A 19539-nucleotide genomic window follows, 5' to 3' on the forward strand; every position below is an offset into this window, starting at 1 on the left:
GTGTCTGCAGCTGCTAGGAGCAGGGCTGTCTGCACACGTAACCAACGTAAACATCGGGTAACTAAGAGAAGTGGTTACCCGATATTTACCTTGGTTACGAGTGTCCGCAGCTCTCAGGTGGGAGAGAGAGGGAGGAGAGGAAGGGGGAAAGACAGAGATAGAGAGGGTGAGGGTGAGGGAGGGAGGGAGGAGGAGAGAGAGACAGATCACGCGAGACTGGTTCTGTGCATGCTCAGTAGAGCAAGCAGGATCCTGTCTATCAGCATGCCAGCGTTCACCTGCGTTTGCGTGCTGTTTAGTCAGGATCCGGTGACATGCAGTATTTGGACGCAGCTCAAAAACGCTACAAGTAGCGTTTTTGAAAGATGTTAAAAAACTGCAAGTCGCTGGATCCTCACTATAACGCAGGCAAACGCAGGTGAACGCATGTTAACGCGAGTCCATTGCAAATGCATTGAAGTGAAAACGCATTTGCACTGGATCCGTTTTTCCGCTAAAAAAACGTTATGGACGGATGTTAAATAAACGTAGTGTGAAACCAGCCTTATCCTGCATATATGGACACTGCACAGTATCACGTCTCTTATCCTATATACAGTATATGGACACTGCACATTACCACTTCTCTTATTCTATATATAGATATGGACACTGAACAGTACCACTTCTCTTATCCTGCATATATGGACACAGCACAGTACCACTTCTCTTATCCTGTATATATGGACACTGCACAGTATCACATTTCTTATCCTGCATATATGGACACTGTACAGTACCACTTTTCTTGTTCTGTACATTAGGTGTAATTCTCTGTTTCTGCTTTTATTCCGTATTTATGGACACTGCTCCACATTTTCTGCCTGTTGCAGTGTTGGGATGTGCTCCTCTGGCTGGTTGCGTATCATATTCATGGGGATAGCGGGAATAACGTTTTTCTAATAATGCTTTTTGTGTCTTGTAAAATGTTGCAACCCTTTGACTTCGGTGTCACCTGGCACTTTTCTTAAAAGTGGGAGTGGTTTATCAAAAGGGATGTGAGCAACCACAGCCAGACTGATCTACCACATGGTTCAATATAGTATATGAAACGTCAGTCTGGTACCCCATTGTATGTGCACACATACATACATATACACATAAATACATATTAACATTCATTATTTGTACATGCACTTGCATCTTACATGAAAGACAAAGAAAATACAAGTACAGTGGAACCTTAGACTAGGAGTAACTTGGTTTGAGAGAGTTTTCCAAGACAAGCAAAGCTTTTTAAAAATGTGTAACTTGGTTTAAGGGCAATGCTTTGCAATAAGAGCAAATACTCACTGTGCACACTTTTGCTTCCATCCTTTCACTGCGCTCTGACCCGCTCTGTAGGTAACGTTCTGTACATATGTACTGTTTACTGTATACAGTATACCATTGTACAGTACAGTATATACTATATAGCATTTCTATCAATTTGAATTTGTGGATACAGTATTGTACTCTCTTTCGGCTGACCAGCACTGCATATTGCTTGTACTGTACCTCCCGCACACCAACAATTCTATTGTAAGCTAAAGTACAGTTTAATTTGTTTTAAGTTTTTTACGGTACAGTATTTTGTATTAGTGTGCTGTTATCATTTTATATGAATACAGTACATTATATTGTATTACTGTAATAAGTTTGTATAAATGCAGTAAATATTTTTGGGTTGTGGAACGAATTGTCTGTGTTTCAATTATTTCCTATGGGAAAATTTGCTTTGATATAAGAGTAACTTGGTTTAAGAGCAAACTCCCGGAACAAATTATGCTCATAATCCAAGGTTCCACTCTATAAGAGAATCTAATATATAATGGCTTATCTGTCTATATCAGCAGGCTGCAAATCCTTGTAATAAAATCACAGCAACATGAGTGGAGACAAGAGATCCAGACATGTCATCTTTAAGAAAACCTCCCGTGACAAAGCGGTTAGTATACTTCTATGGTGGAAACTATGCAGCTTCAAAGGGGCCCAAGAGATAAGGGGGCCTGCTGCCAACTCCAAAACTGTAAACAGCAAGTGTCACATACATTATTGGACTGTAAACGGCCCATATCCTGTTCGTGCACAGGGGCACTCTTCTGTCTGTGTCTTCCACTGACACAACCAATGTCTTGTCTAAAGAGTGCTTTACACGCTGCGACATCGCTACCGATATATCGTCGGGGTAACGTCGCTAGTGACGCACATCTGGCACCGGTAGCGACATCGCAGCATGTGACACTAATGAGCAACGATCGTAAAATCGTTCAAAAACGGTGATCGTTGACACTTCGCTCCTTTCCTTAATATCGTTGCTGCCACAGGTACGATGTTTGTCGTTCCTGCGGCATCACACATCACTATGTGTGACGCCGCAGGAACGACAAACATCTCCTTACCTGCTCCACCGGCAATGAGGAAGGAAGGAGGTGGGCGGGATGTTACGTCCCACTCATCTCCGCCCCTCTGCTTCTATTGGCCGGCCGCTTAGGGACGCCGCAGTGACGTCGCTATGACGCCGAACGCACCTCTCCCTTGAAGGAGGGATTGTTTGGCAGTCACAGCGACATCGCTGCACAGGTATGTGCGTGTGACGCAGCGTTAGCGATAATGTTCGCTACAGCAGCGATCACCAAATGTCGCACGAACGACGGGGGCGGGTGCTATCGCGCTCGACATTGCTAGCGATGTCGCAGCGTGTAAAGCACCCTTTATGTCTCCTTTAACCCCTTCACTAGAGCGCAATTTTCTATTTTTGTTTTTCCTCTCCTTCTTCCAATAGTCATAACTTTTTTATTTTTTCAATCACATAGGCATACGAGGGCTTGATTTTTTACAGGATGAGTTGTGCTTTGAATGACACTGGTTTGTCAGGTCTCCGCAAGGAGAATAGTCTTCTCCATGGTCCCCACTATAACTTCTCATAAGCCAGATCAGTTCCCATACTTTGCACTGACCAAAGGGGCAATCACCCCGAAACACCGTGTCTGTAAATTGGGGTTCTGATCTGGTATAAATCCTAAGGCTCTGTGCGCACTGGGAAATGAAATTTTCTTGCGTAAATTCCGCATGCTCTCAAAGATTACCGCACCCGCGGTAAAAAAACGCGGGAAACCGCACCCGAAAACCGCATGCGGTTTGCCGCGGTTTGCTGCGGTTTTACCGCGGTATTGCCGCGGTTTTGCCGCGTGCGGGTTGGGATGTGCTTTATTGCATTCAATGCAATAAAGCACATTGAAGAAAAAAAAAAAATACATTTAATTCTGATAGTAGATAGACAGACAGATAGATAGAGGGATAGATAGAGGACAGATCGCTGCATTTCCCACGGTCGGCAGTGAGTTCACATTACCGGCCGTGGGAAATGACCGGTAATTACCTCTGCTGTCTGCTGCTTTCATTCAGCCTGTGTCTGTGACAGTCGCGGCTGGATGGAAGCAGCGCAGGACCTGTGGATTACGCCGGAGCGGTGGATTACGCCGGAGCTTTGTTTGGGGGGGGTTAATAAAATGGTGAACGAGGCTTGTTGGTTTTATTTAAAATAAAGGATTTTTCGGTGTCTGTGTTTTTTTCACTTTACTTACGGGTTGATCATGTCAGCTGTCACATAGACGCTGCCATGATCAAGCCTGGGGTTAATGGCGGTGATCCCCCACCACCATTAACCCCCTGCATTACCTTGCCACCACTGCTACACGGTGGCAAGAAGAGCCGGGGACACTCCGCTAGTGCCGCATATTGCATGCGACAGTGCCGGGGCAGCTGCGGCTGATATTCTCAGCTGCCGGAGGGGGAGTGAGGCGGGGGACATTACCCCTGCCCCTCTCCCTCCCCAGCCTGAGAATACCGGCCGCCGCTGTGTGCTTACCTCGGCTGGACGGTAAATATGCAGCGGAGCCCACGTTCTTTTTTTTCTATATTTCCGTTTTCTTTCTATGTGTGTTCTATGTGTCTGTGTCTATGTGTTCTATGTCTGTGATGTGTTCTATGTCTGTGATGTGTTCTATGTCTGTGATGTGTTCTATGTCTGTGATGTGTTTGTGTTTACTCTGCACGGCTTCCTCTTCCTGTAATGACATCACTTCCCTGCAAAACCGCAAGCAAGTGACGCACATTACCGGAGGTAAACCGCGAAATACCGCAGGAAAACGCAGTGAACCGCACAGAATTTGCTGCCTGCGTTATTCCCTGCGGGATTTCATGATTAACATTGAGTCAATGGAGTGAAATCCCGCAGCGATGTGCGGAAAAGAAGTGACATGCACTTGTTTTTGCTGCGGGATTCCCGCAGCAAAACATGCAGCTGTCAAATTCCGCCCAGTGCGCACAGGATTTTTTTTCTCCATAGGATTTGCTGGTGATTCACTGCAGAGATGTTATGAACATTTTCTGCAGCGAAACATGCAGCAAATCCGCGGAAAATCCGCGGCAAAATCCGGTAAGTGCGCACATAGCCTAAAGCCTGCTTTACACGTTGCAATTTTGCAGTTTCGCATACGATATCGTATGCAATTTGCAACGCCCCCATCGTATGTGCAGCACGTTCAATTTTTTAACGTGCCGCACAAACGATTAACCCCCATTACACGTACTTACATTCCATACGACCTCGATGTGGGTGGCGAACGTCCACTTCCTGGAGTGGGAGGGACGTTCGGCATCACAGCGATGTCACGTGGCAGCCAACCAATAGAAGCGGAGGGGCGGAGCTGAGTGGGACGTAAACATCCCGCCCACCTCCTTCCTTACGCATTGTGGGCCGGGAGCCGCAGGACGTAGGTAAGATCTGTTCATCGTTCCCGGGGTGTCACACACTGCGATGTGCGCTACCCCGGGTTCGATGAACAATCTGACGTGCAATTCTAGAGAAAGGTACAATGTGTATGCGATGAACGTTTTAACGTTCAATCGCAATCGCACGTACCTGTCACACACTGCAATGTAACTTACAATGCCGGATGTGCGTCACTTACGACGTGACCCCGCCGACACATTGTAAGATACACTGCAACGTGTAAAGCAGGCTTTAGTCATATGAAAAGGCTTGTTAACCCCTTAACGACCCATGACGTACTGGGTACGTCATGGATCGCGTGCCGGTAAGCCCCGCCCCCTGCCGCCGGCAGGCGGCGGCGATCCGCGCACATATCAGCTGTTATCAACAGCTGACATGTGTGCCTGCTAGCCGCGGGTGGAATCGCTTCCACCCGCGGCCATTAACCCCTTACATTTCACTGCCAAAATCTTGGCAGCGATATGTATATGGGTGCCGCCATAACAGTCACTTACCCCACCCCCACCGGAAGTCACGTGACATGATCACGTGACTTTCGGCGGTTGCCATGGTAGCACAGAGTCATGTGATGACGCCTGTAGCTAACATGACTCACTTCCTCTCAATGCCGGAATACAGCCGGCATTGAAAGTGAAGCAGCAAATCTGCAGTTCTCAGCTCTGTAGCTGAGATCTGCAGATAGTGCAAAGTGATCGGATTGCTGATCGCTATAGCCCCCTAGGGGGACTAGTAAAATTAAAAAAAAAAAAAAGTAAAAAAAAAAAGTTTTAAAAAAATTAAAAAAAAATTAAAAAACCTAAAAGTTCAAATCACCCCCCTTTCACCCCATTGAAAATTAAAGGGTTAAAAAAATAAAAAATACACACATATTTGGTATCGCCACGTTCAGAAATGCCCGATTTATCAAAATATAAAATCAATTAATCTGATCAGTAAACGGCGTAGCGGCAAAAAAATTCCAAACGCCAAAATTACGTTTTTTGGTTGCCGCAAATTTTGCGCAAAATGCAATAACAGGCGATCAAAACGTAGCATCTGCGCAAAAATGGTACTGTTAAAAACGTCAGGTCGAGACGCAAAACATAAGCCATCACTGAGCCTCAGATCCTGAAAAATGAGAACGCTACGGGTTTTGGAAAATGGCGCAAAACGTGCGCCACGTTTTTTGGACAAGCTTGTGAATTTTTTTTAACACCTTAGATACAAGTAAACCTATACATGTTTGGTGTCTACAAACTCGCACCGACCTGAGGCATCACACAGATACCTCAGTTTTACCATACAGTGAACACAGTGAATAAAATATCCCAAAAACTATTGTACGATCACACTTTTTTTGCAATTTTTACGCACTTGGAATTTTTTTGCCGTTTTCCAGTACACTATATGGTAAAACTTATGGTTTCATTTAAAAGTACAACTCGTCCCGCAAAAAACAAGCCCTCATATGGCAAGATTGATGGAAAAATAAAAACGTTACGCCTCTCGGAAGAAGGGGAGCAAAAAACAAAAACGCAAAAACGGAAAGTGCCCGGGGGCTGAAGGGGTTAAAAGGCCACGTAGGATTGCTATTTCTAATAGGTTGCGCTAGAGTTTGTCTCCTTCATCCCTGGAGAGACAATTTGAACCATTCATTTTAGCATTTGATGCACTGGAAAGTGGGAAAAAAAGCTCCAAATGGGTTGAAATTGCAAAAAAAAAAAAAAAAAAGTACAATTTCACAATTGTTTAGTTTTTCATTTACCATATTTAGTATGATATAAATATAAGAGGTAAAACTGACTGGGCAAGATGATTCTCCAGGTCAGTACAATTACATAGATACCAAACATGCTTAGGTCTTGTTTTATTATTTAAAGTAGTAAAAAAAAATATCAGAAATTTGTAAAAAAAAAAAAAAAAAAATTTTTTTAAATTTGTGTCACCATGTTTCAAGACCCATAACACTTTCAATTTTCAGGATGTGGGCTTGTATGAGGGCTGGTTTTATTTGCATCCTGAGCTGACATTTTTTACTAAGAACATTTTGGGATAGGTACAATGTTTTGATCGCCTTTTATTTTATTGCATTTTATTGCAATGTTGCAACGGCCTAAAAGACTTAATTTCGTCGTTTCGTTTTTTCCTTCTTTTACGCCGTTTACCAATCAGATTAATTTATTTTACATTTTTATAGATCAGAATTTTAAGAATGCAGAAATAATAAATAGATGTATTTTTTATTTTTACTTTTTATTTTTAATAGGGCGAAGGGTAATTTTAACTTTTATTTTTTCAAAACATTTTTTTAACATTCTACTGTATTTAATAATCCACTTAGGGAACATGAAGCTGCGATCATCTGATATAGATCGCAGTCCATCAGCACTGCTCTCTATAGAAAAAAATCTGAAAAATGAACTACAGCTAGTTGCTTTTCTTCACAGGAATATCATAATGACAGGCATTAGGGTCTTCAGCAGATCCTCAGCGGACATGGCCACCCATCGGTACCCCACAATCATGTCACTGGTGTGCCGATGGGCTCATGGAATGATGCGCCCCTCACGTACCTTCACTTTCAAAAGAAAAATGGTTACAGTACAGGACTAACTCAGTGCAGGACTTTTCTAAATTACTTTATTAGATTTTTTCTGTTAACACGCAGCACGGACCACCCATGGTCTGTACAGATCTTATCTGGTCCTGCGAGTTAACAGCAAAATCCTGCAGTTTATATAGGGAAATCTGGTGACATAGCCGCATTAATCAGCATTTTCATTCCTATAACAGAATTCCATTAGAAAATAATCGTATATGTAATTCACAAACTTGCATCAAACTGCCCTTATTTTCTTCCGTAGGTCAGCGTGTACCTGGGTAAAAGAGATTACATTGATCACGTGGAATCTGTGGATCCAGTGGGTAAGTAGATGAATAGGACACTGGAGAAAGCTGATGATGTACTACACAGCCCAGCCTTACCAATGCTCCCACACCTGTTGCTCATCAGGTATTCCAAAATTACAACTTACCTCATTCCCTGATAGCTACAGGCTGGGTGTGATAGTTGTGCAGCAGATGAAGAACCACAAGTTAAGGCCACTTTAGGGCTGCTTCTCACTTGCGAGTTTCTCGCAGTAGAGCAATGCGAGAAAATCTCGCATTGGAATCGGACACATGTTAGTGAATGATTCAGCTCTCATCTGCGAATGTTTTCTCAGTCCAAACTGGACTGAGAAAAAAATCGCAGCATGCTGTTTTTTTGCGAGTTTCTACTGCGAGTCTCTCCAATGCAAGTCTATGGGAGCGTGTAAATAATCGGATGTCACGGGACGGCACTCACACCATCCTAGTGACATCCGATTTTCTAAATACATTTCTTGCATGTTTCCTAAAACACTGGAAACGAGCGATGTCTCACAATGTCTGTCAATCACTATTCTCTGTCAGTCGGTCTCTCCCTCTCGGTCTCTATTCTCTCTCTGTCGGTCCGTCACTATCTCTGTCCCTGTCTCACAGTCTGTCGGTCATTTTCCCCTCCTCTCTCATACTCACCGTTCTCCGATCCCCGGCGCAGCGCTGCACGGCTTTCTCACTGCTGCGGCGGCTTTTACTATTTTGAAAAAGCCGGCCGCTCATTAAACAATCTCGTATTCCCTGCTTTCCCCGCCCACAGGCGCCTATGATTGGTTGCAGTGAGACACGCCCCCACGCTGAGTGACAGGTGTCTCACTGCACCCAATCACAGCAGCCGGTGGGCGTGTCTATACTGTGCAGTGAAATAAATAAATAAATAATTTAAAAAAATGGCGTGCGGTCCCCCCCAATTTTAATACCAGCCAGATAAAGCCATACGGCTGAAGGCTGGTATTCTCAGGATGGGGAGCTCCACGTTATGGGGAGCCCCCCAGCCTAACAATATCAGCCAGCAGCCGCCCAGAATTGCCGCATACATTATATGCGACAGTTCTGGGACTGTCTCCGGCTCTTCCCGATTTGCCCTGGTGCGTTGGCAAATCGGGGAAATAAGGAGTTAATGGCAGCCCATAGCTGCCACTAAATCCTAGATTAATCATGTCAGGCATCTATGAGACACCCTCCATGATTAATCTGTAAGTGACAGTAAATAAACACACACACACACACACATGAAAAAATCCTTTATTAGAAATAAAAAACACAAACACATTCCCTCATTACCAATTTAATAAGCCCCAAAAAGCCCTCCATATCCGGCGTAATCCACGGACCTCCAGCGTCGCTTCCAGCATGGAGGTGACAGGAGCTGCAGCAGACACAGCCGCTCCGGTCACCTCCAAGCAGCAACTGAGGTGAGTAGCACGATCAGCTGAGCTGTCACTGAGGTTACCCGCTGTCACTGGATCCACCGCTGGATCCAATGACAGCGGGTAACCTCAGTGACAGCTCAGCTGATCGCGCGGCTGTCTTCAGTTGCTGCGTGAAGCTGACCGGAGCGGCGGTGTCTGCTGCAGCTTCTGTCACCTTCATGCTGGAAGCGACGCTGGAGGTCCGTGGATTACGCCGGACATGGAGGGCTTTTTGGGGCTTATTAAATTGGTGATGAGGGAATTTGTTTGTGTTTTTTATTTCTAATAAAGGATTTTTTCATGTGTGTGTGTGTGTTTATTTACTGTAACTTACAGATTAATCATGGAGGGTGTCTCATAGACGCCTGACATGATTAATCTAGGATTTAGTGGCAGCTATGGGCTGCCATTAACTCCTTATTACCCCGATTTGCCAACGCACCAGGGCAAATCGGGAAGAGCCGGGTACAGTCCCAGAACTGTCGCATATTTATTTAATTTAATCGTATGAACGTATATCTTGCCATCATATAAAAATAAACACCAGACAATAGACAGTGATTGAAAAATATCAAAAGGATAAAAATCAAATTTGAATATCAAGATTTTGTATATATGCAATAGCGTTATCATTTACAATATAGAAATCCTTCTTGTCACCATGGTAGGATCTCAGGGGGCACTCCTCAACAATGTGCTGGATAGTTTGACGATCTGCTCCACAGTCACAGGTCGGAGAGTCATATTTTCCCCACTTATACATAAAATCTGCACAGACGCCAAAGTTTGTTCTGATATGATTTAGAGTAACCCATGTTTTCCTTGGTAGATTGAAGCCTGGTGGAGGGTTTTGTAAATTAGGGAACATTTGGGGATCACCGTCTACTACATTGACCCAAAGTTCTCGCCATTTCTCCTCTAAATTGAAGTTTTGTTCATGCAAGGTGATTGCAGTTCGGATGGGTGGGTGTCTTGATTTCAGTTGTTGTATTGTAACATCTCTGATATTTTGGTGTATTGGAAGTTTTTCATTATTCACTACTTTAGTGTACTCTTTAAGTAGGAGCTTTTGTCTTCTTAGATTTGCGGGTGCGATATGACCCAGCACAGGTAACCAGTGAACAGGTGTAGGTCTAATAGCACCAGATATTATACGCAAAGAGTTCTTCAGCTGAGTGTCAATTAAGTTTACATGACAGCTATTTAACCATGCTGGAGCACAGTATTCTGCAGCAGAGTACACCAGGGCAAGAGTAGATGTTCTCAAAACAGATGTTGCCGAGCCCCAGGAGGATCCACAAAGTTTCTGAATAATATTATTACGTGCTTTCAGTTTCTGTGCCAATTTATCCAGATGGGATTTAAAAGTTAGACTTCTATCAAGGGTTACACCTAAGTACTTAGGATTGAAATTGTGTTTAACAGATTGGCCTTCAAATTGTACTTTAAGTTCAGTCTTGGCACTTGCATTGTGTAAATGAAAGCAACAAACTTCTGTTTTTGATGGGTTAGGTTTTAATCTCCATTGTCGGAAGTACTTTCCCATTACACTAAGATCTTTTGTAAGAACATCCTCTGCTTCCTCCATTGTTTTGCTTACCATAGCAAGTGCCCAGTCATCGGCATATCCAAATTTCCGTGACACTGTTTTAGGAATATCAGCTAGGTACAGGGCAAACAGGAGAGGTGCCAGCACTGATCCCTGGGCCAGTCCGTTGTTTAAAGATTTCTTACAACTGGTTGAATCGCCCATAATAAGATGAAAAGTTCGATTTGCAATCATATTGTTCAAGAGGTACATCATTTTCTTACATGGAATCACCTTCAGAAATTTATATAATAAAAGTCCTTCCCTCCACACAGTATCATATGCAGCAGAGAGATCGATAAACGACACTGAAACTTTCTTGTTTCGCATATAATGTATGCGGCAATTCTGGGCGGTTGCTGGCTGATATTGTTAGGCTGGGGGGCTCCCCATAACGTGGAGCTCCCCATCCTGAGAATACCAGCCTTCAGCCGTATGGCTTTATCTGGCTGGTATTAAAATTGGGGGGGACCGCACGCCATTTTTTTTAATTATTTATTTATTTATTTCACTGCACAGTATAGACACGCCCACCGGCTGCTGTGATTGGGTGCAGTGAGACACCTGTCACTCAGCGTGGGGGCGTGTCTCACTGCAACCAATCATAGGCGCCTGTGGGCGGGGAAAGCAGGGAATACGAGATTGGGTAATGAGCGGCCGGCTTTTTCAAAATAGTAAAAGCCGCCGGAGCAGTGTGAACGCCGTGCAGCGCAGCGCCGCGCCGGGGATCGGTGAGTATGAGAGAGGGCAGCTAACTTCAGTCACTCGGGGGATTAGTGGTCACCGGTGAGCCCTTCACTGGTGACCGCTAATCAGGACGCGGCACAGACAGAGCCGCAGCATGACAATGAAGTCGGGTTAAGTTCACCCGAGTTCATTCTGATTGTGTGGCTCTGTCTGTGTCTGCTGTCATCTGCCGTTCAGCTCTGCTACATGGCTGTCTGTGTCTGCTGTCAGCGGCCATGTAGCAGCGCTGAATGGCAGATGACATAGTAAAAAATACGCATTACACACGCATTACACACGCATTACACACGCTAGTAAAATCATTAATTTATTCAGAAATAGCATCGCACTTGCGTTGCACTCTCACCTAACGTGAACTAAAATCAGCCGAGTTTTTTTCAGCCCAGTCGGACCGATTTTACTCGCATAGATGTGTTTCCACCCTTACACACAGAGATAAATCTGCGGCAGATCTGTGGTTGCAGTGAAATTGTGGACAATCAGTGCCAGGTTTGTGACTGTGTACAAATGGAACAATATGTCCATGATTTCACTGCAACCACAGATCTGCCAAAGATTTATCTCTGTGTGTGACGGGGCCTTTAGAGAACATTGTCTTACCAACAGGTAGATGAATGGAGTGCTCCATCTTTACTAATGTGGATGATTTTCTCTTCTTTTTGTTTTTTCTTAGATGGAGTAGTTTTAGTGGATCCGGACCTCCTGAAGGGGAAGAAGGGTGAGTAATGTGGATGTTTGAATGGCTAAATTAATTTATGGCTGCATTATGGCCCAATATGGTGACTCTAGTTATAAGCATAATGACAAAGCACAACACTTCTGGTAAGTGCCTAAAGCCCACTTTACACGTTGCAATTAGTTGTACAATCGCATTTGCGATGTGACACGCCCAGGTTGCATACGGGATCTATGAGATTTCACGTTGGTCGTTCATTTGCTGTCACACGAGCGTTAGTAGTCTATGTTAAATTGGTCAATTTTGTGTGCGATCCTTTAGATCATGTGTTCTGTGACGTATGCATTGAGCACCTTTTTTTTTTTTTTATTTATTGACTTGCCAAGCGTGTGTAATGTGGGATGCGTTTTTACTATGTCATCTGCCATTCAGCTCTGCTACATGGCCGCTGACAGCAGACACAGACAGCCATGTAGCAGAGCTGAATGGCAGATGACAGCAGACACAGACAGAGCCGCACTGTCAGAATGAACTCGGGTGAACTTCACCCGACTTCATTGTGATGCTGCGGCTGTGTCTGTGTCGCGTCCTGATTAGCGGTCACCAGTGAAGACTCACCGGTGACCACTAATCTCCTGAGTAACTGAAGTTAGCAGCCCTCTCTCATATACTCACCAATCCCCGATCCCCGGCGCTGCACGGCATTCACACTGCTCCGGCGGCTTTTACTGTTTTGAAAAAGCCGGCCGCCCATTAAACAATTTCGTATTCCCTGCTTTCCCCGCCCACCAGCGCCTATGATTGGTTACAGTGAGACACGCCCCCACTCTGAGTGACAGGTGTCACACTGCACCCAATCACAGCAGCCGGTGGGCGTGTCTATACTGTGTAGTGAAATAAATAATTAAATAATTAAAAAAAACGGCGTGCGGTTCCCCCCATTTTTAAAACCAGCCAGATAAAGCCATACGGCTGAAGGCTGGTATTCTCAGGATGGGGAGCTCCACGTTATGGGGAGCCCCCCACCCTAACAATATCAGTCAGCAGCCGCCCAGAATTGCCGCATACATTATATGCGACAGTTCTGGGACTGTACCCGGCTCTTCCCGATTTACCCTGGTACGTTGGCAAATCGGGGTAATAAGGAGTTATTGGCAGCCCATAGCTGCCAATAAGTCCTAGATTAATCATGTCAGGCGTCTATGAGACACCCTCCATGATTAATCTGTAAGTTACAGTAAATAAACACACACACCAGAAAAAAATCCTTTATTAGAAATAAAAACACACACATATACCCTGGTTCACCACTTTAATCAGCCCCAAAAAGCCCTCCTTGTCTGGCGTAATCCAGGATGATCCAGCGTCGCATCCAGCGCTGCTGCATGGAGGTGTCCGGAGCTGCAGCACACACAGCCGCTCCGGTCACCTCCACACAGCAAATGAACACAGCCGCGCGATCAGCTGCTGTCACTGAGGTTACCCGCGGCCACCGCTGGATCCAGTGACAGCGGGTAACCTCAGTGACAGCTCAGCTGATCGCACGGCTGTCTTCATTTGCTGCATGGAGGTGACCGGAGCGGCTGTGTCTGCTGCGGCTCCGGTCACCTCCATGCAGCTGCGGTGGAAGCGACGCTGGATCATCCTGGATTACGCCGGACAAGGAGGGCTTTTTGGGGCTGATTAAAGTGGTGAACCAGGGTATATGTGTGTGTTTTTATTTCTAATAAAGGATTTTTTTCTGGTGTGTGTGTTTATTTACTGTAACTTACAGATTAATCATGGAGGGTGTCTCATAGACGCCTGACATGATTAATCTAGGACTTATTGGCAGCTATGGGCTGCCAATAACTCCTTATTACCCCGATTTGCCAACGCACCAGGGTAAATCGGGAAGAGCCGGGTACAGTCCCAGAACTGTCGCATATAATGTATGCGGCAATTCTGGGCGGCTGTTGGCTGATATTGTTAGGGTGGGGGGCTCCCCATAACGTGGAGCTCCCCATCCTGAGAATACCAGCCTTCAGCCGTATGGCTTTATCTGGCTGGTTTTAAAAATGGGGGGAACCGCACGCCGTTTTTTTTAATTATTTAATTATTTATTTCACTACACAGTATAGACACGCCCACCGGCTGCTGTGATTGGGTGCAGTGTGACACCTGTCACTCAGAGTGGGGGCGTGTCTCACTGTAACCAATCATAGGCGCTGGTGGGCGGGGAAAGCAGGGAATACGAAATTGTTTAATGGGCGGCCGGCTTTTTCAAAACAGTAAAAGCCGCCGGAGCAGTGTGAATGCCGTGCAGCGCCAGGGATCGGGGATCGGTGAGTATATGAGAGAGGGGGATAGACTGACATGGACTGAGAGTGAGGGACAGAGATAGTGACGGACTGACAGAGATTAGTGCATGACAGACATTGTGAGGCGCTTCAGAACGCAGCTTTTCAGCTGCGCTCTGAAGCAGACCTTTTTTAAGCTGCGGTGCAGAGCGCACACCTGCGCACATAGCATCAGACACCAAAATCGTATGAGGGATGTCACACGTTACAATTGACTAGGTTCGTGCAACAAAACGCTCAATTCTAGAGAATGATACGATGTGTTTGCGATCAACGGTTTTGCGTTCAATCCTGATCGCATGTAGCTGTCACACGCAGATACCTCACAAACGATGCCGGATGTGCGTCACTTACAACTTGACCCCAACGACGGATTGTGAGATATATTGAAGCGTGTGTAGCGGGCTTAAGTAGGATCCTATCCCGCAAATTAGTGTACACAAAACTTGGCACTCAAATATGATGAAGAGATGATTATTTTTATATTTGTTGATGAAAGAGTTAAAAAAATAAAGTGTTTCAGTTATATACACAACAGACCTTCATCAAGTGTATGTAAGAAAATGGGTATCCAGCAACGGCATCCGGTAATATATCAAAAGAGAACAGACCTTCATCAGTTTATAGATTGCCGAGGAGAAATTGCCTGCTTTCTCTGAGGTAACACATTGCCCTGCCTGTTTTATAACAGGAGTGAGTGTTTCATAAATCATATTAGTGAGTGATAGGTCTAGCTGCTGCTGAGCTTATATGTCACTTTATTTATGATGAGCTCACCGGGAGGGAGATGCAGCAGAAACACTTGCTCCTGTGATAGAACAGGCAGGGAAATGTTTTACCTCACAGAAATAATCATCTGCGATCCCATGCTTTTCTGTTTATATATTGTTTTGATTCCTCCCCTGCCCAGGAGCTGTGGTATGATCAGACCATGTTCCTGTACGGCCAGACACGGCCATTACACAGCACATAGCAGGGGCACATATATAAGATCTCAGCACAGGAACATTTTTTTAACACATCCAGTTGTGGATCTTCTTATTATTCCAAGATCTATTGATTGAAATGTACTTCCCAACATTGGACTTACCAGTATGTCCTATTTAGCAGTCCGTTCCTGCAATTGAAAGTCTTAGTATGTCCTGGCAATCGTGCGGACACAGGAGCTGTGCGATCGCCATTACGAACTCAGCTTATTATAGCCAAACTTCATCACTCACAGCCAGGCTCAGTGCCAACATCATCCCTGGCTGTTTAACCCCTTAAATACTGCTATCAATAACGATCACAGCAATTAGGAGGCAGAGGGAGGGAGCTTCCTCTTCCACCCGTTTGGGAACCCCTGGATGTGATCACAGGGTTCTAATACTTTCTATGGCATCTGGATTTCAAATAATGACCCCCGGGTTTGCTGGCTTTAGTGGCCTGCTAGACCATGGCAAGAGTGTGGTCCAGCAGGCGTTATGTTAGTGTCACACTGATGCCGTGCATTATAAGGCTATGTGCGCACGTTGCGTAAATACATGCAGTTACGCTGCGCTTTGTAGCGCAGCGTAACTGCATGCGTCCTGCATCCCCTGCACAGTCTATGGAGATTGTGCAGGGGCCGTGCGCACGTGGCGTCTTAGAGCGCAGCGCTTCGGCTGCTGCCCGAAGCGCTGCGTTCTAAGAAGTGACATATCACTTCTTCCGTGCGCTTTGCCGGCAGCTCCTGCTCTGTCTATGGCAGGAGCTGCAGGCAGAGCGCATGGAATCGGCTTTTTTTTTTTCTCTACGGACATTTTCTGCAGCGATTTGAAGCGCACGTGTGCTCTTCAGATCATTCCAGAAATTTCTGCAGGGCTAGTACGCAACGTGCGCACATAGCCTAACAGCGATCAGACTAATATGTTAATTTCCCATAGTGGTCTTAAGCAAACAAATTTAAAAACAAGTTAAAAAAAAATTTGAAAACTATTTTTTAAAAAAATCCCCAAATAATCCCCCTAAAAATGAAAAAAGTATTATACCAATAAACATGTATGTTTATGAAAGATCAAAATAAACAAAAAGAGCACACATATTTTGTATCGCTGTGTTCCGAAATAGAAATCCACCACACTAGTTAACCCCTTCAGTATCCATCGTCCAAAAAAAAGTGTCAAAAATTAGGCTTTTGCATCAAACCACCATGAAACCAACATAAAAAAGTAGAATAAAATTAATAAAAAAATCAAATATAAATAAGCATCTTAAGGCTAGATTTAAACGATGGTATGGCATCTGATGCGAGTGCATGGGATGTGATGTTCTAATGACCCTTGGCTCCCGCTGTGCAGCGAGTGTGAGTCAAGTGTCATGCAACTGTGATCCGATCTTTCGATCGTATCCCAGCTGCGGAGGAGAGGGAGGGATTAATCTCCCCATCTTCTCCATTGTCAGCCTGTGGGTATATCGCACTGCACTAGGATGTCATCTGAGTACAATCCGATGCTTCTCTCGCACCTATAGACTTGTATCTGTGTGGGTGACACGGCTCTTGGTGACAATCGCAGCATGCTGTGACTTTTCGCTCATCCAGAATCTGGACGAGAAAAAAGCTGACCATTTGCTCTCCTTCATTGAAAAACATTGGTCCGAGTGCAATGTAAGATTTTCTCGCATTACACTCGTCCGATTCATACGCTCGTGTGAGCGTACCCTAAACTTTCATTCTATATAGATGACATTAAGGTTTCTGAGAAACATATACACCAAGACATATGTGTGAAACCAATGTCTCATAAATGGATTCTGGACACTGACAGTGACATGTTGCCAATTTGGTGTTTGCAATTTCTGCAATTATTCTGCCACATGTGACATACCTCAAAATAGGGAACATTTGGACCCAAATAAATTTGGAGTTGGTAGTGCTACCCATGGTAATCAGTCACTACATAGCCAGATCCTTGGTACCTTCTGCTTTGTCATGATTGCGTTCCTGCCTAAATTATGCACAGTCTTTACTATGCATGGTGTTTGTTTCCTCCATGTGCTACGCACTTCTGATTATCTTTTTCAGTCTATGTCACTCTGACTTGTGCATTCCGCTATGGTCAAGAAGATATTGATGTGATCGGTCTGACCTTTCGTAAAGATCTGTACTTTGCACGGACCCAGGTTTATCCCCCTGTAGAAGATGTGAAATGTCTCACCAAAGTCCAAGAAAGACTGATGAAAAAATTGGGGAACAACGCCTATCCCTTCCTGATGGCGGTAATGACTTATATGTGTGTCCTGCAGCATGAATATCACTCCATGTGACATGTATCACAGTGATACCGATAATTACAAGCTCTCCTAATCCTTTATATTCTCTCTTATAGTTTCCTGATTACTTGCCGTGCTCAGTGTGTCTTCAACCAGCTCCATCGGATGTGGGGAAAGTGAGTAGATCGCTTGGCTTTAGTTAATTGAACTTAATAGAATAAGAATTTTGGTAAAGACAAGAAATAAGATAATCAAAGATGACGACCGTGTGGTCTGCAGAGTACAACAAATATTCCACAGGCCTGCTAGAGATGTGCATATGAGGCTGCATTCACACAACGTATAAAAATTTCATCCAATAGTCATCGAGACAAAAAACGATTTTTCATCTGTATAACATCTGTTTTTATACATATGCCATTAGTAAAAAAAAAAGTTACAAGACCAAATGCAGTTTCCCATGTTATACTGTATATCTGTAAGAATGATCCATATGGGTTCCGATTTTTTTTTTTTTTTCGTGCACCCATAGACTTTAATAGGCGAGTGGCGAGTGTCATCCAACACAATAAATAGATTAGTGCATACTGCGTTTTTTTTTTGTTTTTTTTTCCATGTGGACATTCAGTCTATAAAAAAAATTGTAATCAGAATGACCTAATTGAGTAACATTAGTCTGAAAAAACAAGGGGTGAACTGAACCGAATTTGGAGGACTTTTTGGATATGGTACATGTGTTAAAGGAAACTGAATGACTGATACAGAATTGCAGCAGTGTCCATCTTTGTACTTTCTATATTTGTAAACCATTTTAGAAACTGCCCCTTTGTCAGGCGGCTTCATATGAAAGCCAATTAATAAATTTGACAATTTACAATTATAATAGGCCTTGTTTAATACTTTATATTTTCTGATCATTTCCTTTTTCATTTTTTTTTTCAATTTTTTTTTAAGGCTTGTGGTGTGGATTTTGAGATTAAAGCATTTTCTACAAGCAATTTAGAAGACCGGGTTCACAAGAAGTAAGTGGTTAAATGTTTTACTAAAACTTGCAGCTTTTCTCAGCTTCCTTTGGAATATACAGTATCACATTACTTTTTGTAGCCAGTTATGACACTGTATTTTAAAATCTGGTGAAAAAAAACATTGCTCCATTAATGGTGAACCATTAATTCCTAAAGGGTATCAGCAACCAATTGAAAATGTTTTTGTGCAATCCGCAACTAAAAACATCCTAATGTGTGTTATGGTTCGGGATTCCCCTGAGCCTCGAACCGCCCCTGTCCCATCTTTGTCTCCTGAGTTAGGATCGGCCAACTTCTCAGCGTCACCTGTCCGTCCCTCTAGGTGTCTGGCTGAGAGGCGTCAGGTATCCAGGGTCTTAAGCCATCCTAAGTCTAAGTCCCAATTCATTCCGCCCCACCGCGCATGCGTGGGTTCCCGCATCCTCTCCAGGCTCTAAGTGCGGGATTCCCGCTACTTCGCATGCGCGTGACGTCACCAATGACGCGGCGGACGCTGATTGGCAGTCGATGACATCAGCGGTGACGTGGCGGCCGTTGTATGGCCGCGGCCGGCACCATTACCATTTGACGCCTGGCTTTGGGTAGGGCTTAGGTTTTAAAAGACCCTGGGCCACGCCCATTGGTGTGCGGGCGTCATTTGTACATGTCTGTGGCTCAGTCAGCTTTTTTTGGGGGGGGGGAGGGGTTTTACGCTTAGGCTATGTCCGCACTTTGCGTCGTCCTAGTTGCAGTTCTAAACGCATCCTTTGGCAGAAATTGCTTTTGCCAAAGTTGCATTTGAGCACAGAATCGCGGTAAATACGCATG

At 44.5% G+C, this 19539-nt stretch overlaps 1 protein-coding gene across 1 annotated transcript in view; it reads left to right on the forward strand.

Annotated features, from left to right (window-relative positions):
* Positions 1 to 1879: 1879 nt before the first annotated feature.
* Positions 1880 to 19539, forward strand: part of SAG (S-antigen visual arrestin) — a 48505-nt gene continuing 30845 nt past the window's right edge. The window contains exons 1-6 of the mRNA XM_075338657.1: positions 1880 to 1966; positions 7660 to 7720; positions 12135 to 12179; positions 17520 to 17713; positions 17824 to 17883; positions 18662 to 18729. Of these exons, the coding sequence (XP_075194772.1) occupies positions 1907 to 1966; positions 7660 to 7720; positions 12135 to 12179; positions 17520 to 17713; positions 17824 to 17883; positions 18662 to 18729 (488 nt within the window). The 5' untranslated portion in view covers positions 1880 to 1906. The remainder of the gene's footprint in view (positions 1967 to 7659; positions 7721 to 12134; positions 12180 to 17519; positions 17714 to 17823; positions 17884 to 18661; positions 18730 to 19539) is intronic.

Source organism: Anomaloglossus baeobatrachus, chromosome 3, assembly GCF_048569485.1.
Source record: "Anomaloglossus baeobatrachus isolate aAnoBae1 chromosome 3, aAnoBae1.hap1, whole genome shotgun sequence".
In the NCBI taxonomy this organism is placed as follows: domain Eukaryota; kingdom Metazoa; phylum Chordata; class Amphibia; order Anura; family Aromobatidae; genus Anomaloglossus; species Anomaloglossus baeobatrachus.